Source organism: Nelusetta ayraudi, unplaced genomic scaffold (assembly GCF_046127955.1).
Source record: "Nelusetta ayraudi isolate G7.1 ecotype Tasmania unplaced genomic scaffold, CSIRO-AGI_Nayr_v1 ptg000019l, whole genome shotgun sequence".
Taxonomy (NCBI): Eukaryota; Metazoa; Chordata; class Actinopteri; order Tetraodontiformes; family Monacanthidae; genus Nelusetta; species Nelusetta ayraudi.
This window is the reverse complement of record NW_027466069.1, coordinates 2,501,539-2,523,638: the sequence shown is the minus strand read 5'-3', so window position 1 is coordinate 2,523,638 and position 22,100 is coordinate 2,501,539. Positions and strand designations below refer to the sequence as shown.

Sequence of the window (22,100 nt, the reverse complement as noted above, 5' to 3'; positions counted from 1 at the left end):
CATGCGCCACTGTGTTTGCAGTTCTTTTGTTGACCACCAGAGGTCAACAGATAACAAACAAATAGTAATTGGGTCGCGCGTGTTTTTTTTTATTTTTTTTTATTTTTTCATTCTCATAGATTCCTGTTGCTGTATACATTCATCTGTTTTTATTGACACAAATGCGTTTAACAGGACATTTAATTAATAAATGGTGCCAGAAAACATTAATCACGGCAACAATAAACCCTTTTTGAGCCATTGGGTAAAATTGGCATCAAAGGCATTTGTGCAATATATCTCCATTTGCTATAATAGTCCTGGATTGTGCCTATTTTCAGATCTTTAATCCTTCATGCAGCATTAAATTATCCCCCTGTTAACAGTCATATGCATGCAACAGCACCCCATTTAGTTCGTTTTTACTGTTAAACTTTGGCAGAGGGGATTTTGCATAATTTGGGACATATAACGTTCCTCTACCGCAAAGTAGACTGCAAAATAAAAGTAAAAACATCAACATCTCCACTCTGTTTTGCAATCATAATGAAACTTTTGAAAAATGTGTCTCTGCGAAAAATGTTTCTTTTTACTTAGTAAGCATTACTTTTTATTTATTTTAAATGGCCTTTGCATTTTGTGCGAGGTTTTTTGTTTTTTTAAGAATCCATGGTATATTACTGTGAGTGTTAAGAGTTGTCACATTTTATTAAGACCGCTTAGAAAAACAACTTGCTCCAAAGGCAAAAACATAAAAAAAAGTTAAAGCTACCAGTTGCAGAATGAACAACTTCACTTGCCAAGACGGCAGCCCATGGGGGTGACAAAAACACCTCCTCTTAGTGTAATATCTTCACGCCGTGTACCTCTAATGCTGGCAGTGCCTTTATCGGTTGGTGTCTGCTGATGTGTGTGTATTTCTATACCTATAAGTGTGCTTTCGGCCTGTCTGTTTGTTGCGCAAACTCCAGAGAGATAATACTCCCTCAAAGCCCCTGTCTGTCTGGTCAGTCAGATGAAGGGCTGGTTATTTTTAACACTGCAGGGGGTGGGGAGGGGGGGGGGGGTGTTGTTCAAGTATCAGAGACGCTGAACCTGAACCCCCCCCTCTCTGCCAGTGTACAGGCCCATCTCACTCTCACTCCCTCTGTCTCCCTCCTCTGGGTATTTTTTTTCTCTCGGTGGGATTGTTCCAAATGGCTCGGTGGAGACAGATGGAGCTCTCCGGCAGACAATGCGCACCGAAGAAATGTGAAGATAAATTGGACAGGGTCTGTAATGGCCAGATATAAAGTCGCAGAGGAGGCTATGCAGACACAATTGGGTCTGAGGGTAGATTGGTGGGAGTGCCGGTGAGAGAAAAGGTGATGGAAGGGAAGTAGAGATCAGCTCCCAACTACTGTAGAAACCTGGCAGTGACAGCTCTATATTTTCAAGCTGTTGTTGCTGAGTGTAGTCAGTGTAGATCACAATGTCCCTGGCAAAAGATAGGCCAGGTCCTTAAGTCTGAGTGGATATTGACCAAAATAATTTTTGGGAACTTGTAGTCAATGAGTATTTTTGTTTTGGGGTTTTTTTTGCACACAGCTGTGACTTCCTCAAACTTTAGATTCAGCCCTGGAAGAGGTGCTGACAGGGGATCTTTACATGCAAATATTGATCAAATTCAGTCCCGCAGATTTTCATAACGTTGTGTCAATGAGTATAACATACATACTAGTGAAAGTAAGACGTGATTTGTCATGTGGACAAAGCCAACCAGTGTGTGTTAGTTCCAGCACACTTGAGACTGAACATCTGCCCTCTAACCTGAACCAATAAGGATTGAATATGCTGACGTACTGAGTCACAGTCACGTTGAAGTTCTTCCTAATAACCGTTTATGGATTTGTTGTTGCACTTTGAATGTCGTAAAGCGTTGTTTGGTCTGTGCGACAGCCATGTCTGCATTCATTAACACAGAATACAAACTGGTAGGATGTTTAGGATTAAAGAGCAACAGAAAATAAACATGTTTCCTAGCAGCAAGCAAAGGGCAACAAGAATTAAAAGTTGTTGATGGTAAAAATATTTTTTGCTTGTGATAAAACAGCCACGACGCTGGTGTCAAGATTAAAACTGGTTCATTAGATGACTGAGGTGTTATGTACCTGCTAGACCTGTGCAATAAAAACACTCCTGTGTTTAACTATTTACATGTCAACTGTTTCTATTGTGCAGGCCTCAAAACAATTTCTCCAGTACCCCCTCTTTGCATGAATTTGTTTGGTTGTTTATCAGTTGACTGCAACTGAAAACGACCTCTAAATACATAAACAATGTAATTTTGCCTTTGACCTTGATGTTTTAGGGCATACATCATTGAAAATACAGACATTAAATATCAACACTCAAAATAAAATTAAAAAAAATCCAGAAATGGTTAAAATTGTATCAATATAGTTTTCCATTTCAGAATAGTATAGCGTAATGAATATAGCATCAATTATTATTTTTGTAATGATATGGCCGTGACTCCCAGAGTAATTGCGTTAAAGCCCCTGTTACAGTGCTCGCAAGGGTTTGTCGAACAATATCTGGCTGAAATGTGGAAGGTTTCATAACTGACGCTCGCATGTTACATCATTCTTATAGCTCACATTTTCAACATGTGTTTACATTTTTTTTTTCCCTCGGGGTCGGGGGCTGGCCCGCTAAATATTTACGCTATGCATTGCCGTGCCGCTCGGTTTATTGTATTGTAATTGAGAAACCCACTAACAACACGCAGCCGTGACCTCGATGGCGGCAGAAGGAGAAACCTCCCCTTCAACCACACACACACACACACACACACACACACACACCCCTTTAAAGACGTCACTCGCCAGGCTGGCTGGCTGGCTGGCTAGTATCAGGCAGTGTAGTGTGCGTGCGCGTGTGTATGTGTGCGCGCGGTGGTTGTGCCTCAGGTCTGATAGAAACGACGCGCTTCGGACGCATTTCGGCGGCAGCGGAGATGGCAACGCAGACGAAATGCCTATGAAGCGAACGGCGCTAACGCTGCTGGCCCTACTCGGGTCCGTGGTGCTCGGGGACGGTAAGTTTGGGTTTTTCTTGATGCGAGCGAGCACCTCCTCCTCCGGCTTTTGTCTCGGACGTGTTTTGTTGGAAGCGGGCATTGCCTGTTGTCGCTCATCGTCATGGCGCTCCGCATCAGGGATTTGGCTAACCCTTATCTAAGCTAGCGCCGACCTCGTTGTCTGTCTGCTTGTTGGCTTGCTTGCTTGCTTGTTTGTTTGCTTGTATGTTTGTTTTGCGGTCCACACAGGAGTTTGTTTTTTTGTTGTTTTTTTTTTTGTTTTTTGTCGAGTGTCAGGGAAATGAATGAGACATGTCGCGTTAATGAGCGAGGAAACAAGTCGCGAAAAAAAAAAAAACCCGAAAACAAAACACCACAACAACATCAACAACACAACAACAACAACAACATGGTGGGCTAACGTCGGTTAGCTCGGCTGGCGAGGGCAAACTGTGCAAAGTTAACCTTTGAATAATGAGGTGTTTGTCAGGTGGAAGACTGTCGCAACGTCTGCTATTCAGGACGCTCGGTGCGCCGACCGAGGGCTAAATAATATCGACGGCAGGCTGCCGCCGGCTGTTGGAACTTCTCTCTCTCTCTCTCTCTCTCTCAACGCTAAACTCTAAATGTTTTCACAACAATTCCGTGTCTACTTATCACTGGTTTGCACCCCCCGCGCGCCCCCTAACACACACACACACACACACACACACACACACACACACACACACACACACACACACACAGTCTGCAGCGTCTGGCTGAGCACGTGCAGTGTAGTTGGTGGTTACAGATTTCTCGTCTTATGCTTTCTGTTTTTCTGCAGAAAACCCTTTACAGTAGTTGCGGGGAAACAAAATGGGGTGGTGGTGTGTGTGTGGGGGGGGTTAACCTACTTTGTGCGTGAAATGTGTTTTGGGTGTTTTTGGGGAGGGTAAACACTGGCAGCTTCCTCCATTGGTGTCATTTGTAAGGAGTGAAAAGGCTGCTCAGTGGCCTCCAGCGGAAAGTGAATGCTGGCAGAGGGTGACAACAGCCGTGCATTCAGACATCCCAGACACAAGTCAGAGTTGAAGTCTGGCTTCATTGTGATGGAAATGTGGCAAGTGGGGTCTTTTGAGGCGCCAGTTATGGGGCCTCTCCAGTCTGAATCTCACCCCTTTTGCCCCCCCCTCCCCTCCCCCCTTGCTGGAGCAGCAGCTGATACCCAAACCTGCAAGGTCCAGCGTGGCGCATATGTTGCGCCGAACCTCTGGGCCACACTGCGTCAACACACGTCTGGACGGCTTGTTTTCTAAATGGCTGAAGACGTGGAGGTCGAGCCCCCTTTTTATTTCCCGGTCTGAATTGTTCTCGTCTTGTTCTGACTTGCCAATACGCACGCGAAGCCAGATAGTGAAGGAGGGGGGGGGGAGAGAAACAGAGGAAAATCTGCTCTTAGTGCCAAGATAAATATCACCACATACTTGTTGTACATTTGATTGCGTGAGGTTATGAAAATAATGAGTCGTTACCTCTTGGAAAATAACACGAAGCTCCTCCCCTGCATAGTTTAGATAAGCGCCGTGTGTTCTAAGGTTGGTCAATTGCTTTTGAGGTGGGCTCGGAAATGATGACGCCCGAACGGCCAGTTTGCTTGACAGAGTTGCTCCAACATTGACGGTGTTGTGTGAGGGCGGGCTGGTGGCAGGGTTTGTGTGCGGCCAGAGCCGACAGAGGACGATGATGGCTTAGTCCAGCTGGCGGGGTATGTCGTGTAAAGGGGCCCCACATGTCTGCTTAGTGCCATGTCGCAGCAAGTAATACATGCGGCTGGACTCCCAACAGCTGCTGCTGATGCTTCATGGTATTGAAATGTCTCAAATTACACTCATTTTCAGATCTTTTTTATGTATTTATTTATTTATTTATTTATTTAAATCTTTATTTTTCAGGGGTGCAGCCTTTGCATGATGAACTACAAAAATCTGCAGAAAACTGCTTTTAGGTCGACGTTTGCAGCCTCCTGCAAGAATACCTTTGAATGATGCAGCTTCCACATTATTCTATATTAACCTGATAGTCTGCCTGGCGGCGTTGGAACACAAAAAGCGGTGCGATGCGAGCGCCGCGTCCACCTCAGTGGCGTGAGGAAGGGTGCGTCCCTCTCTTGCACTCTTCCTTTCACGCACTCCGCTTCCTATGTGCCATATAAAGGAACGGGCCTGTGGCTTTGTACCAGAGTTTTATCTTTACAGTCGACGTTTCCCACTCCTGCTCTCTCTCTCTCTCTCATTCGCTGCCCCCCCCGTCCCACTGAAGAATGCCAGTGGCACTGACCCCTCCCCCGCCCACCTCATGCGTCTTGAATTTTGCACTTTTAGCAGGCCCTTCACACGCTATCGAGACCCCGCCAGAGCCTCGCCATTCTCTGCCCCCCCCCCCCCCCCTTGTGTCAGAATTCAGCACTGAGTAGCTTGGGGAGAGCGGGGGTGAAATAAACCGCAGTTTCCCTGCCTCTTGACTTGTCTGTGAAACCGTCCGTGCAGGACTTGGCTTGCGTACAGGTGCTGTTTTAGCGTCAGGTTGATGGTGGGGGGTAGCGTGAGCGAGTCAGCTACGGGCATGTGCACACCTGCCTGTTTGATCAGAGCCCGTTGAACGCACGCACGGAAGGAAGAGGTACAAACGTATTGGGTTCAAAGGTGTGTGTCTCTAAAGAGAAGGGTTGAGACAGGTGGAGGGGTGAGGGTGGAAAGGAGGACAAAAGTGTGTGTGTGTGTGTGTGTGTGTGTGTGTGTGTGTGTGTGTGTGTGTGTGTGTGTGTGTGTGTGTGTGTGTCCTGATTGTTACTCAATACCAGTCTAAATTTACTGAAGAATGCAGGAGGCCTATAATAACCTTACAATATTTCATGGACGCAAGCCATGACGGTCTACATGACAACGCATGCACACACAGACGTATACAATACGTCCATCCATCCATCCATTTTCAATGCCCACTTGTTCCTCCACTCAGGGTTGCGGGGCTTAGCTGGAGCCTATCGCATCTGTCATAGTGGGAAGGCAGGGTGACGCCCCAGTCAAGTCGCCAGTTCATTGCAGGGCCACATAGAAAGCCCAACAACCATTCACTCTCACAACACCTACCGACAATTTAGAGTTTCCAGTTCACCTCACGTGCATGTTTTTGGACTGTGGGAGGAAGCCGGAGAACAGACACGGGGAGAAGCTGCAAACTGCACACTGAAAGGTCCTATGGTCGGAATCGAACCAGTAACTTTCTCGCTGTGTGGCAGCAGTGCGAACCAGCTGCACCATACGTCAGGACACAGCCAATCAGAGCGAGCTGAGACAACAGCAGCACGTACGACGTTGTGATGTCACGCGGGGAATGAACTCTTCAATGTGATTTTCTGGCCTTTACCATTTTTTTTATAAACAAAAGACCAGAACTGAAAAACCTACAAAGAAAGAAAGATTCGCTATTCATCATGTTTCAGATCACAGTCGTCCTGTCAACCGTTTTAAAGGTGTTTATTTTTGTAGTGCGGTCTATGGGAATTTTTTTTTTTTTTTTTGCTGCAGTACCTCGATTGGCCACGGGGAAAAATCCATTCAGTATCCAATTATTATAATGCATCCATGGTGCTGGTCTGGTTTTCCCGCTACCCTGGCCGACATTGTGAATGACATCCATTGGCCCAGAGTCACACACACACACAGCCCTAATTGTGACGGCAGACAGCGGAGCTCCTGGCCAACCCCACCTCACCACCACTGACCGTGGTCGCCCTCAGCCATCAGCACAGTTCTTTTATAAATTCACTCTCTTGAGACTTCACTGGCTTTGGTGGTTGCTTTTGCAACGTGTGTGTGTGTGTGTGTCACAGGCTCTCAAACGTTGTCGTCGTTGCACCCAGCCTGAACCCGTAGCTGTTTCAGCACTCACCCATAGGGAGGGCAAAGCTCCACACCTGCCCCCATCTCTTTGGCGAGACGCCGGGGTTGTCAGAGTGTAGATCAGACCTGCTCTGTCTTGGCATTCTTTGCTGGAAGGTGTGCTGCCGTGTCCGTCTCCCCCCGGTCTGACAGTGATGTGCTCGGAGAGCTGCGTTCCATGGCGACCGCAGCGAGGGAGAGACCTCGGTCAGAATCTGTGATTGTGGGAGATTATTATGTAACTACGCTCTACTGGTATTAGTTTAAATCTCAGCCTCTCTTCTGTGCCGGGACTTGATGGTGACAGAACAGAGTGTTTTGCCCTCTGGATACGTATTAAACTGTAACAATACAGATTTTCAACACTCCCCTGCTATTCTTTCCTTGTCTTTCCAAACAAGTGATTATGATTTGTTCTGGCCAGATTATTTTATACAATTCTGTTTGTGTTTGACAAAGCTGGTTTGGCTTAATTGAAATGGCCCATATCACTTTATGTATCAAATTACAAATGCATGGCATAATAATATAATATAATAATTATTTTCTAAGTCATAACAAGGTGGTAATAACAACAGAATTCTTTTTTTCCCCTCATTTAAAGTGAGTTTGTTTGCTCATCAAACACCAGCGCACCAGACAGTCATGACGCCAAGTTTAAAAAGCAGCTTTTCACCACTTTTTCTTTGATAATATCAGCCTGTCCACGGCACCGATGAGTTCATTCTGCTCAGCGAGTCCACTGGCCGTTTCATAATGACCGCGTCTGTTTCAGTCCTTTGCCAGTGCATCAAGCATGTGACTTGGTGCTTAAAAAAGACCCTTATTAGTTCCAGACATTCAGTGGATGGAAAAAGTTTTAAAGTCTTAAAATCTGGTCATGTGCAAGATGTTAAATTAACCTTCAAACACATTCTGGTTTAAATCGGGGGTGAAGGGGGGGGGGGGGGGGGCAGTAAGAACTATTGAAAGGCTCATGTTTTTTTTTTCCCCCTCCAGGTTTGTCTGCGCTCTGCTAGTAACCATACTGCTCCATAAGCTGCAAACCACATGGTGCGGCATTTGGTTCATTTGGGTCAATATAGTTTTTAGTGTTGCAACAGCTGACTTTCCCCAGTTTGGGATCAATAAAGCACATCTGTCTGTCTGTCTGTCTGTCCATAAAGGCAGTGTTTCCTCATTTGTTGGCATGATTGGCCATGTATGCAAGCTAGTGTGTGTGTGTGTTTGAACTCTCGAGCAGCAACAGACAGACAGACGGACAGACAGGATGAGATGTAGCCTCTGGGCCAGCGGAGCAGCTTCGACCCCACGAGACTTCATTTTAAAATCAGATCAGTAATCCGACCCTGAGATGCAGACAAAGGTAATGACTTTCCTGCATCCCCCCAGCATTGATTGGGACGAGGTTGTAGTGTGATGTGTGTGTGTGTGTGTGGGGGGGGAGTGAGAGTGTGTGTGTGTGTGTGTGTATGTCTGTCTGGTGGCGTCTGCTTGTCTTGATCAGCTCTCAGTCTGGTATCTGCATGGATCTCATTTCAGCCAGTGTATTTGGGTAATGGTGCTCTGCTGCCCCACTACCACCTCCAACACACACACACACACACACACACACACACACACACACACACACACACGGCTCCATGCCCACACTGCGCCAGCCCCACTTCAGATGATCCTCCACCGACTTTCCTTCTCCTCCCTGTGTGTTTTTCTTTCACGCTGGGCCCGGCAGCTCCCACACCAGTAAGGTCCCGACAGCTCCGTGAAGGTGTTTGGAATCGGACTCTGTTGCGGGGGTTTTCTTTCGCAGGGTCTGGTCCCAGTTGGGGCGCCGCTGATGGCAGCGGTGTTTTATTAATCCCTTCCTGGCTTTGTCTTGCCGCTTCCTGCCTCGACACGAACGGAATGATCGGAACTTCACTCGCAGCAGTCGCGCAGGCTCAAAAGTAAAATCACCCTTTGCACCATTTACTCCTGCTCCCCCCCCCTCCCCCCGTTCCTTCCACTGTTTCCTTCCCCTCCCCCCCCCTTCCCTGCTCTACACCCCCTCCAGTAAGTCAAAGTCTAGACTGGGTTTTAATGGCGCTTGCAGCTGGTCACTCGGGGCCAGACCTCCATCGCAGGCAGCCGGGTGGGTGGGGGAGGGGGGAGACTCCGTAATTCTCGCTTGTTATCCTCCATCTGCAACTACCCCCCCCCCCCTTTCTCCGGCATATTGCGGGGCCCCCTGGTGGTCGCCTCCACCAAACCCCCTCCCCCTCCTCCGCTCCATCCTGTCCGGCCCAGGCCGACCGGTCCTTCAAAAACACTCAGCTTGTACCCGAGCCTGTCCCCTGGTGCTGCGCCCATCCCCCCACCCCACGCTGCTCCACACAGGACCCCCCCCCCCAGCACCTCCACCACCACCAGCCCTCTCCCACTACTTTCTGCTCTGCTCTTTGTTTGCGCAGCAGCGGCCCAATCCCTCCTCATGTCGTCTTAATCTCCGCACAAAAGCACCAGTGTAAAAAACAACACACACACACACACACACAAAAATACCAGCAATTACGTGCGTGCGAGAGCAGAGTTCATCGGGAAAAGCCGCAGATGTGCGGTTTCCAGTTGATAATATTGCTGCAGGCTTCGGCTTTGTAACACTTTGGCTCCGAGGGGGGGGAGAAAACCCCAGTCTGCAGCCACTGGGAGCCCTGTGCAAACATTGTGGCGTGCTGGCTGTGGGCTGCAAGTTGCTCCTGCGGTGGCGTTTGTCAGCAGCGTCCAGCCTTCAACCACTGTGCCTCTACCCAGTTATTATTTTTTTTTTTTATACATTTCCTGGTTTCCTTCGGATGTGAGATTTCTTTTTTCCTCCTCCTCTAATTAGCCGCGTTCGCGTCCTTGACTGATTCCGCCGCTTGTTTGTGTTGGAAGTGGGCAACATATGGTGGCGAATTGAGTGTGCAGTGAGAGGGGGGAGGCCTCGCCACAGACCAAACTGCTGGTAGACCACAAAGCAGTCGCGCCAGGCCAAACGTATGTTTCCCAGCCACGTTCTGGTTTCCCTCCCGGCTCCGCCCCCACCAGAGACCATCCACTTCCTGCCAGCTCGCCCTTCATTTATCAGCCCTTTGCGCAATGTATTGTGTCACAATAATCATTTCTTTTTGATGACTCTGTTGTGGGGTTTAGGAGGTTTTTTTTTTTTTTTTTTTTTAAAGGTTGGTGTTTTATTTTGAAGTGATTCACTTGGAAGGAGTGATTCACCTGGGCTGAATTTGATGATAACATTTCCCGGCCTCCTCGACCTTACAGCCCTGATGACCATCATCTGGTTGCCATTTTTGCTTGGTTAACGTTGCACATTAGTGTGATGTGGCTTGGTCCCCCCCCCCCCCCTCCCCTCCGCTCTCTTTATCAGCTCCCACCGTGCTTCACCTCTGCGTAATCTGCAGGAAATTCCACTTTGAGGAACTTTGACACACTCTGCAAAAAAAAAAGAAAAGAAAAAAAAAAAGGTTCCTGCCGCTTTCCCGCTCGCCTCCCGGAGACGGAACACACACATGGGAAACAAAAAAAAAACGCCAAGCGGATGACAAATATTACTGAAAGTGCTGTGCCTTTTTCCACCAGGGCTTAATGAACAAGCATAGACACATCGGCTCCCTCTGCGTGCGAAACCCGTTCCCACACTCACTTCTACCTCCTGGAACGCTGTTAAGTGGGAGCCGCTCCTCTGACTCGGAACATTTTATGAGAGCAGATAACAGCGTGGGGGCGGAGCGATCGTCGTCGGGCTTTTAATCCCCCCCACCTCCAAGCTTTGGTTTTAAATTCACAAGTTTGGCAAAAATTCTCTTCTTGACTGCTGTTTTTCTATCAGTGGTGAGTCTCTCATCCGTCAGTGACGCGGCATCTTTATGTCTTTGGCCGTGACGCGCACAACTGTGTGCAGTCCTCAATCAGAAAGCGGCCCTCTGTGATGTCACAAAAGGTGTTTGGCGACTGCACCGCCAGCTCGGGTCTTTGTTCTGCCCTCCAAGTTTGTGAACGTGAAACATCCAGAGATGCATCAGCAGGACGCTGTAAGCCAACCGTAGGCTGTAAACAGCGGGCTAAGTGAACCGCTCACCTTCCGAGCTCGGAGTCCACGGTGAAAAGTCTGAAAGCGGGCAGAACATACTGGGCAACCTTTTTCAAAAAGAGCGGCCTTTTCGAAAATGTGCCTTTAAAGCTGCTGATGGCCTTAGACAGAGACTCTACTTTGAACCGCGAGGCTCCGTGATCCGCGCATCCGCTTTGAAAGAAGCAAGAGGAGACCTGGAGGATTAGCAGGAGGCGGCCGCTCTTCACACCTATTCACCGCGTCGGCTCCAGACTGTCAGCGGTCCGACCGCAGACGTCTTTCTATTGAAGGCCTTGGAATTCCTCCCCACTTTGTCTCCTCCCGCCGCCGTCGCTCCGGTGGTCCTGTTTTTACGGCCATACCTCAGTAATTGGCCCGGGGTTGTTGGCTCTTTGTTGGCGCTAGCAGCGTGGATCGGTGCGCTGTCTGGCAGACGTCACCCTCCGAGCCGTCGTCGTGTCCCGACGGGACGGGTTTGGAGTTGATCTTTGCCGCTTGTTGTCTTGTTTTTCGGTTCTGATCTTTCCCCCCTCTGCAGCCTGGTCCTGGTCCGAGTTATGAAAAAAACTGAGAAGAAGCCCTTTGTTCTTACCTTACCCCAAATAAGAAGCATGTGTGTGTGTGTGTGTGTGTGTTGTGACTCGGAATCAAATTCCACCCTCCCTCGCAGTCTAATCAGTTTTGCTTTCTCGCTCTCCTGCTTTCCCAAGAACTCCACGTCTCCTTTCACATTTTCCAGTTTTTGTGATAATTCTTCTGGCGCTGACCTCATTCGAGTGTGTCAAAGGACCGACTTGGCTTCAGCCCGGCTTCGGCTCCACTTCCATTGTGTCAGCCTTAATAGGTCCCCGTGCAAGAGTGTGCCGCGTTTTGATAATAATAATTTCAAGAAAAGAAAAGACAAAACCCCTCCCGTCTCATTAGCTTAAGCAGCAGCAGCAGCAGCAGCAGCAGCAGGCGGCTGTGTGTCGGACAGAGGAGAAGATTCGGGCATCGCGCTGCAAACTGCAACTCTCCTCCCCTTGTTGGCTTTCACTTTGTTTGTCCCTCTGGGCCGCTGCATCCCACCCGGAGTGTTTGGGTTCATCTGCAGTGGAGGATCTAATTTCAGGCCCGTCTGGCTGCTGCTGCTGCTGCTGCTGCTGCTGCACCCCAAGCTCTGTGTCTGCACATCAGCCAATGCCTCCAACTGATGGGGACGGTCCACTCACTCCATCCTCTTGTTGGAGATGTGCAGTTAGGCTGCCCTCTAGTGGATAGAAAAATTAATTGCACACGTCTTTTTTTTTTTTTTTTTACTTCTCAGACTTGAGAGGAGCGTAATTGGTTACAACCCCCCAAAAACCCAATAGATATCCAGAAAATGTAGTTTCATATAAATATGTGTGATATGTCTGAATATATACATCACCAGTATCCTCCTTTGCCTTTACTTCTTAGGTTTCCTCCAACTTTCAGATTAGGGATGTCGATTTAAGAATTTAATTGATTAAATGAAATTAGTCGCAATTAATTTAACTTTTTTTTTTTTTTTACACAGGTAGTTGATATCATTATAACAGTGTAGTGGCAGGAAAGAGCAATTCACCTGTAGATACTGTGATGCTCTTCACTGCTCTCTAATGTGCAAATGGCTCACATTGGACCCTCAACATTATTGCAGGGTTAAATAACGTGTCCCCGACACATTTTTCATTGTGAAATTTAGCTTCTCAGCAAAGGTCATGACTTATCAATGAACCGTTAATTTGCATCACTATTTCAGATGGTTCAAAAAGCTCTAGAAATCCTCCCTCTCCTGCGCCAGTGTGATGTCATCGACCCTCTCTTTCGTGCCCCGCCGGTCTTGTGCAAGGTTTCTGTCTAAAACACCGTCATTGTTTCCCATTTTGCACCGAGCCATCGCATCGCAATTCCATTTTGATGCAAACACTAGTGACCAATATAGTGTCTCTGTCTGCCAAGCGTCACTTTCACGCGCCGTCGTAACTCCTCGGCTTTTTTTTCCCGTCCTTCTGGGGCCGCAGCTCTGCGCTGCAACTGCACCAACTGCGAGAAGACGGCCTACGAGTGCGAGACGGATGGCGCCTGCATGGCCTCCACGTACCACAGCCAGGGGAAGGAGCAGCACGTGCGCATTTGCATCAGCCGGGACAACCTGGTCCCTCCCGGACAACCTTTCTACTGCCTGAGTGCGCCGGGCCTCCTCAACACGCACTGCTGCTATGAAGATTACTGCAACAGCATCGACCTTAAGATCCCCGGTGAGGCTCGGACATCAAACGCTTTCTGCAGCTCCTCGCAAATTCAGCCTTCTAACCTCCTTTTTTTTTTTTTTTTTTTTTTGCGTTGTCCGTAGTCCCGACCAAGGAGGGGGACTGGACGGGCAGCTCGTGGGGGCCGGTGGAGCTGGTGGCAGTCATCGCCGGGCCGGTCTTCCTCCTGTGCGTGCTGCTGATGGTGGGCGTCTTCCTGTTCCAGTACCACCAGAGGGCCTACAGCCACAGGCAGAGGCTGGAGGTGGAGGATCCGTCCTGCGACCACCTCTACCTGGCCAAAGACAAAACCCTGCAGGACCTCATCTACGACATGTCCACCTCCGGCTCGGGCTCAGGTCAGTCGGTGCTGCGACGCTTGTGGAAGCAAACAGCTCGCGTTTGTCGGGGTGGGGGGACATGCAGTCTTTTATATTCTTTTTAAATGATAAAATGTTTGAATTTTGAGAACTAGATCAGTATGTGTGGAGCACAAAGGATGATGGGTATTCCTATTTAAAAGAGGAAAAAAAGGCTGTTTAACCCCAAGTGTGATCTTTCTTGCCATGACTCTTTCAAACGTTAAATTGCTCACCCGGCTCCCCCTGCAGGTCTGCCGCTGTTTGTGCAGCGGACCGTGGCCAGGACCATCGTCCTGCAGGAGATCATAGGAAAAGGTCGCTTCGGGGAGGTGTGGCGAGGGAAGTGGCGCGGCGGGGACGTGGCGGTGAAGATCTTCTCGTCCAGGGAGGAGCGCTCCTGGTTCCGAGAGGCCGAGATCTACCAGACAATCATGCTGCGGCACGAGAACATCCTGGGCTTCATCGCCGCAGATAATAAAGGTTGATTGGATTTTTTTGTTTTGTTTTTTGTGTCACTGCCAAAGTTTTTTCCTCTTCCGGTCGCTCTGTCCAACTTTTGATTTTGCGTGGCTCTCTCCCAAGACAACGGCACGTGGACTCAGCTGTGGCTGGTGTCCGACTACCACGAGCACGGCTCCCTCTTCGACTACCTGAACCGCTACTCCGTCACCATCGAGGGCATGATCAAGCTGGCGCTGTCGGCCGCCAGCGGCCTGGCCCACCTCCACATGGAGATCCTCGGCACTCAGGGTGAGGCCCTCGCAGGCGGGAAAACCTGCAGGAACTTTTACCGGCCCGCAGTCCCAGCGGACGTCTGTCGTCTCCGCTGAGCCCCCTGATGCAAATTTAATGATGCGCCGTCTGCCCCCCACCCCCACCTCCACCCTCTCTCCACCCCAACCCCCTGCAGGTAAACCCGGCATCGCTCACCGTGACCTCAAGTCTAAGAATATCCTGGTGAAGAAGAACCTCTTGTGCGCCATCGCCGACCTGGGCCTGGCGGTCCGCCACGAGTCGCTCACAGACACCATCGACATCGCCCCCAACCAGCGCGTGGGCACCAAGAGGTAAATGTGTAGTTTAGAGACCACAGAACATATTATGAATTGGGGCTGGACGGTTTTGGACAAAAATAAAATCCCTTTTTTTCCCCTCTGAAAACTCAATTTTCAATTTTTTTTTTTTTAATTTTTTTCGGGGGGGGGGGGGGGGGTAAGCAAGTTGATCAGTGTGGTTACGGCCTGTGTGACTGGTGACTTAGTCCTGCACTAATGTGTACTCGCACGTGAGTTGGTGGATTAGGGGCTAGCGTGGTGAACTTCTTAGCTTTTTTTCCTCGCTGGTACGCGGGTTCAAGCCCCGCCTCTGTCGGGTCCTCAACGTTTTATGTATTATTATTGTTGTCTGTGTTGGGTTCATTATTTTTCATTCAGCGATCGACTTGCAAATAAATGGAAGACTCAAAGCGATTTGATATACGTTTTTTAACTGTTACTGTTCTTGTCGTCGAGGACAAACGTGATATTTTCATCTGTGATACTCGGCGAGCACTTGCGACATGAGGCTACAACACATCGCACGACTGGGTCACGTGTCATTTCTAGTTAAACAAAAACGGGACAAGCGCGTGTCGTATGCGACTTCGGCGAGGACGGCATACGGAATCACTTCCTGGTTTTAACGTCTGCTGTAGCTAGGACAGCTACAGTTGCCAGTAAACAGAGGTAGCCAGTTAGCATGGTGGCGAGTCGATCCGAAACGCCGCTCTCTCGTCCTCGCGTACGGCAGCCTGCAAAGCAACACACTGCTCTCACTCTGGCTCGTGGTGCTTGCGAGGTGTTGAAATGAGTTTGTCGTGCTGCAGTCTTCAGCGGACACCACCACCAGGCAAGCTTTGCAGCAGGGAGTCGTTGCTCTTCATCCCAAACCTCAAAGCTCGACCAATTCCACACCACTGACTGGCTTTTCTTGCCCTTTTTTAGCAACTGCGTTCTCGCTTGACTTGGCAAACGCTGACATGCTTACAGAGGGGTGTGGGTGTAACAGCTTCTCGAGGGTGGAGGGGACTACGGTAGCCTGGAGGTACCAACCCAGAAGCATGCGAGAGGAAAATCGATTTTACGCCTTTCCTTTTTTTTTTAACGTCGTCTTGACTAAAAATTTGGATTTTGATTTAAAATGGGTTAATCGTACAGCCTTGGTGTAAATGTTAAGAAAACAGCATATTTAGCCCGCTGTTTACAGCCTCCTGTTAAAACGGCAATGTTCACCTCCCATCAAGAAACCCTGTCACGGCGGCAGTGACATGTTGTGTGTGTTTTCTCAGCACGCAGTTAGGCTCTTCTGTCGAGAGGTCGTCTATTTAATGCCCTCACCGCTCACTCCTTGGCCTCCTGCAGGTACATGGCTCCAGAGGTGCTGGACGAGACCATCAACATGAAGCACTTTGACTCCTTCAAGTGTGCCGACATCTACGCGCTGGGCCTGGTGTACTGGGAGATCGCACGTCGCTGCAACACAGGAGGTAACGAGCAGGAACCCGACAGTCGGTGTGACGGTTGGTGGTGGTGGGAGGGGGGGGCAGTGACGCACCGAGACTGAGCTGCACTTTTCTCCTCCACAGGCATCCACGAGGAGTACCAGCTGCCCTACTACGACCTGGTGCCCTCCGACCCCTCCATAGAGGAGATGAGGAAGGTGGTGTGTGACCAGAAACTCAGGCCCAATGTGCCCAACTGGTGGCAGAGTTACGAGGTTCGTCCCAGCCTGCAACACGTTCCACAGCAACAGCTGCAGCTATTCATATGTATATATATATAAAACACACACACACACACGGCTAGGTGAGAAGGCAGAGCCTTCATCGCTAGATGGTGAAATTGAAGATAGCTGTTGGTTCTTCAGTGACACCATCATCATTATCTCACCATTAATCTTCCTTTTTCCAATAAAATTCAACCTTTTTCTTGTAAAATTGAGGGATTAAACTGGTTTAATTCATGCTCAGCTCAAATATATCTACAGTGGGCATTCGAGCATTGCAACTAGGAATCAATTTGAAACGGATGCTTTGACTCCATGACACGGTCACCGCCGTCGCTGTAAGGTATTCTGCCAGGAGGAGGACGCCCTTCAGTGGAAAACACCAGTTTCCCTCTAATAACTGCACTGTTGAACGCCGCGCGCTCCGCCGAGGCTCGTTCACGCCCACAGCTCGGCGCCGGACCCGCTTCTTCATCCAGGCACCTTAATCCTTTAATCTTCTCAGCAAAAAGATTTTTTTGAGTCATCCCAACCAGACCGGCAACTCGCAACGTTTCCTCTCTCTGCCACTGTGTGACTGTGTGTCCTCCCCCTCTGTGTGCAGTCTCTGCGTGTGATGGGGAAGATCATGAGGGAGTGCTGGTACGCCAACGGAGCGGCCAGGCTCACCGCCCTGCGCATCAAGAAGACCCTGTCGCAGCTCAGCGTGGAGGAGGACGTCAAGATGTGAGCCCACCCCGTCGCCGTCCCGGAGGGGCGGTGGGAGGGTGGGCGGGGCCGTCCGAATAATGACCAGAGGCCCCCACATAAGGAAACGAACACTACAGACTCACTGACTGCAAATCTAAAAGAATCGAGAAGAAAGACAAACCCAATACCCTGCCAGTTTTAATGCCACACACTCCCGGGTTGTGACGAGGCCTACCTCACCTTTTTAGCCAAAACTACTGAGTCCCCCCCCCCCCCACCCCACCCCACCCCACCCCACCCCACCACTGCCCCCATTGGTCCGCACCATCAACACCACTGTTGATACCATCGTCCCCCAGCTCCCACTGAGGTTGCGGTGGTTCCGCCACCAGACAGGAAGCCTCTTTCACTGCGCTGGTTTGTTGGGGTTTTATTTTTCAAAACCACGACTTCCCCCCCCCGATGGACAAACTTCAGTCCGGCAGACTCGGCAACACGCTGGAGTTTTTCCACTTCAGACACTCTGTATTGCATCAGCCATACTGTCTGTCTGTCTGTCTGTCTGTCTGTCTACTTCCTCACCTGGAAAATCCCACCCGTACAACAACGTTGTACTCGACTGTAGCTTCCTCATGTCGTGTCTGTGTGTGTGTCTGCGTGTGAGACCATCAGGTAGCGCACACGCACTCCGGTTTTTAAACGAAAACGCAACGTGGCAGGGAAAAAAAGAAAGCGTTCGGGATGGGGTTTTTTTTCTTTTATTTATTTGATGAAACGCTTTCTCTGTTTTCTGCTTTTATTTCTGATTTCATTATTGATCAACACTGTGATGACAAAGCCAGAGTCCTGCTATTAAAAAAAAACTAAACATGATGGTTTAATTTTAAAGGTTTTTATTGCCGAGTTGATTTCAGACGGATGTAGCTGTTTTGCGCCCCCTGGTGGTGAGAGGTGAGAATGTTGCGCACACTGAGCAAATAAGAGGCGTATGAAAAACGGGAATGAAACCCTTTTTCTCAGTTGTTGTTTTTTTGTTATGCATTTTTGTTTGCGTAAAGACATCGTGGTGTTTGTTTTACCTTTTGATTATGTTTTTTTTTTTTAGACACTACTGATGATGGGTACATCTTTGTATATAAAACCTGTTTTTTTTCCCCCCTCTGTTCTTGGTTTGTTTTGCCGTCCTTTTTATTTTCTTGGCCCAGGCGCCAGTGTGACATTTGAACAGTGACTTTAAAAAAAAAAAACTAAAAAAAAAACATTTGATTTGTTAGGATGGTACTTTCAGGCGTCTGCTGTGACCGCACGGTTTCCCTAAAATCGACCTTCCTCTGCTGGAAACTAGAAATCAGTTTGGAACCTGCTCCTGGCGGTTCTGTCGGTACTACTGATCTCAGTTGATATTTGCTGCAACATCTATGTTTGTTTTTTTGTTTTTAATTATTATTGTTGTTGTTGTTGTTTTAATGTATGATTGTTAAACTCGCTCTGCTCGGAGCTCAATAATGCAGACCTGATATTATCCAACACGTCCTCCGCAGGCGACTCTGATGACACTGGAATAGTGCGGACCGTGGCGGAACCTTGAATCAAAAACACTGCCGGCGGCCGAGTGTCGACAAACTGGAGCTGGCCGTCACTTGTCGCTGCATGTCAACTTGGGGTTTTTCTTTTTTTTTTTTGGTGTTGTTTTTCTACTCGGCTCTACAAACGTATTCCACTCGGCATCGGTCGCCATGGGGCTCTGCACTGTTACGTCCACATGGACTCGGGAGTCGATCACGTCGTCGCTCCATCCGCCGCCGCCAACCCACTTTGTCACGTCGAGTCTCCGTTGCGCATGCCGGCTCAAACACTGGCTCCTCCTTGCCGAGCTGGACGGACTCCTCTCTCCTTCCTTCCTTCCTTCCGTCTGTCCTCCACACGCCTCGGTTTCATTCGCTCCTCCTCCTCCTGTGTCGGCTGCGAGCTACGCCCATCCACAAACGCTGCTGCTGCTACTGAGAAGGTGGTTTCCAGGTGCAGCGGGCAGAACCGGAAAGGAGGGCGGTGACCTGGGAGAGGGGGCGGGGCGGGTCGGGGGGGCGGGGGTCGCCGCCGTCAGTCGAACCAAAATGTGTCCCGGACACCACTCCCCCACCAGTGTACCCCCCACCCCCGTGCCCGTGCCCGGCCTCGTTGCCATCAGAAATCCCGTTCATACGTGTTCACACTTCAAGTCTTCAAATCATGTTTGTGCAAAATCTTTTCAGGATGAGTTAAGAAATGTATATAGGTGATATACAATAAACAACTTTTTTTCGTATCTTTGACTGTGCTGTGGTGCTCACTTACTGTGCATAAATAAGGCTCGGGCAAACTATGGCCCAGGGGCAATATGCGGCCCGTTGCGGCTTTTTAATCCGACCCGCCGAACTTGAAGAAATAATATAAATAGTAAGTAAGTCACAAAATGGCTCTATTTCATTACTTTGTTCCCTCAGTGTTTCAAGAGTAATTCAGTAAAGAGCGAAATACCATGGGGCTTCAAAGACATTTTGTTGTAACGCTTTTGTTCATTTTCAATTGACATTAAAGCACACGTTTTCTACTTATCCCATGATAAATTTATTTTTCTCCTATGCGGTGGGTCACCAAAACACTCCATCTGTTCCTGCTGTGGCCCCAACCCATTGTGACCCCACCAGTTAAAAGGTTTGCTCACCCCTGGTGTGAACGACTTTTTGTCTTGATTCTGAAGGTACCACATTCTAAAATATATATATATATATATATATATATATATATATATATATATATATATATATATATATATATATATATTTTTTTTTTTTTTTTTTTTTTTTTTTTTTTAACCAAGTCAAAAAAAAAAAAATCTGCCCTAAGGAAGAAAGTCCGTCCTTTTGCTTGCCGTACTTTTTCTAAAGTGTGAAAATGTTGCAGTGAGGTCTAAATTAGTGAGGAGTATTGCTGTCTCGCCGCCAAGCCTTCTGCCACATCGACTCGATTTTTTTTCCCCCGGAGAGCTTTGACAACCTCGTGCGTTTGACGCATTGACAGGCCGAACCATGGAACAATGGCAACAATCCGAGGCTGCGTTCAAGAACAGTCACTTAAGTAAGAATGCTTTTTTTTTGTCGCAGGTCTTTTGACCCGAATTTTAATGCATTTTTATGACGTCCTTTCTGACACGCACGTGTTTACTAACACGTGGTCCATTGATGTTTGATTTTAGTTGTCGTGTACACCTGTTGCGCCTGCTTTCTACATTTAGCTATAGAAAAGTATAAAGAAATACTTTAGTCAGCCCGAAACTCGCCAAAACGACCGTCCTTTCTTAGCTTAGCGTGAGATGGCGCGGGATTTCGGATTCCCGAAAATTAAAACAAACCAAAAAACAAACATCAAAATACTTCGAATTGCCCAAAACTCACCGAAAGACTCGTCCTATGGTAAGTTCTTATGAGACGCAGTGGTCTATATCAGTATCGACATAGGTTGGGTCGTTTTGCACTGACTAATAGGAAGTAGTCTCGCTTTACAGTGACCAATAGGAAGCCTCATTTTATAAGTCATTGAATTAAAAGCAGACACATATTTAAAATGCATTTTATTTTCCTTTACAAGAAACAAAAGCAGACAAAGAAATAAGATGACGGGGAAGAGGGAGAAGCTGTATATAAAGAGATGCAAACTCTGGCGTACTGAAAAAAATATGTACAATTCAAAATAATATCCATACAAAACATGCCACATACAATAAAAATTATCATTATATTTATTCATATTCCCTAAAAGTATCTCTGCTGTACAGATGCAACATCTCTTTTTCTTTTTAAAAAGTAGGCAAGGTTAATAAAAACCTTCAATTTGAGCAAACTTTTAAATTATAAAGATACGCAGAGAACTTAAATTAAGATTCAGAGACGTTTAAAAATTAATTCAGGCTAAAAATCCAGTGAGCGGCGTAAAAGTCTCGTCATGGTTTTCCCTTGAAAAATAGAAACAAAAAAAAAGCATCGCTGCTTTTGGATACTCGATCGATATCTACCGCTTTTTAAGTTCTCCGTCATAACAATGAGAGTGCAATTCATCACCAGGTTAAGTAGAAGATTAACTTTGAGTACTACATCATAACATACATGAGGCCAAGTAACCATTTCACAAGGTTTTACCAACACATTCACTTCTATAGGGAAGATATTTAAAAAAATAAAAAAAAAAAAATAAAAAAAACGAATGAAAAGAAAAGCAAAAAACACTAACAGTAAGTCTAAAAGGAGTTCAAGATTTTCCATTCAAGAGTATATTCAATCCAATTGTGACCGTTTAAAAAGGACAGGTTTTGGTAATCAACAAGCAGTAGCATAAATTAAAAAAAGAAAACAAAAAAAGAGAAATGAACACAAACAATCTTACATAAATACAAATGCTATGCACCATTTTACTGCTCCGACGAAACAAGTGATTTTTTTTTTTTATCCCCCCCACGTCTTATCAACGAGCGTCGGCCCCAACAAGCCGTCAGCTGATTGGACGACGACCGCCCGCCGTGTGTTATTTCCTCAAACCTAATTCAATAAACTCGTCTCTGAGAGCTCGTAGCAAAAAACCACTAATAGAAAAAACAGGTCAATGCAAAAAAAACACTCTGGTTCATATACATAAAGATATTAGTTTGCCATTTTACATATATTTATATATATACACAGCTCTTTATCTGTTAAAATGATATCCAGTGGTTGATTCGTTTACTCCTCGATTTTATTTCTCTACACTTTTTTTTTGACTTTATTGATTACAAAGGAGGGGGCGGGGGCTGGATAAAGAGTCATCGCTGTCCTCCCCACCCCCGCCTCCAAAAACACCCGATGCATATAACCATATATACAGTTTGTACAACTTTTGCATTTTTTTCTTTTTTTAAAATCACGTGAGGTCTTAGGTTAGGAGGAGCAG

At 47.6% G+C, this 22,100-nt stretch overlaps 1 protein-coding gene across 1 annotated transcript; it reads left to right on the top strand.

Annotated features, from left to right (window-relative positions):
- Nucleotides 1-2,858: 2,858 nt before the first annotated feature.
- On the top strand, nucleotides 2,859-19,446 carry acvr1ba (activin A receptor type 1Ba). Its single transcript, XM_076026271.1, has 9 exons — nucleotides 2,859-3,058; nucleotides 13,099-13,335; nucleotides 13,431-13,685; nucleotides 13,938-14,168; nucleotides 14,271-14,438; nucleotides 14,599-14,755; nucleotides 16,088-16,212; nucleotides 16,312-16,442; nucleotides 17,056-19,446. The coding sequence occupies exons 1-9, from the start codon at nucleotides 2,995-2,997 to the stop codon at nucleotides 17,179-17,181; spliced, it is 1,494 nt and encodes a 497-aa protein (XP_075882386.1). The 5' UTR covers nucleotides 2,859-2,994; the 3' UTR covers nucleotides 17,182-19,446.
- The last annotated feature ends 2,654 nt before the right edge of the window (nucleotides 19,447-22,100 follow it).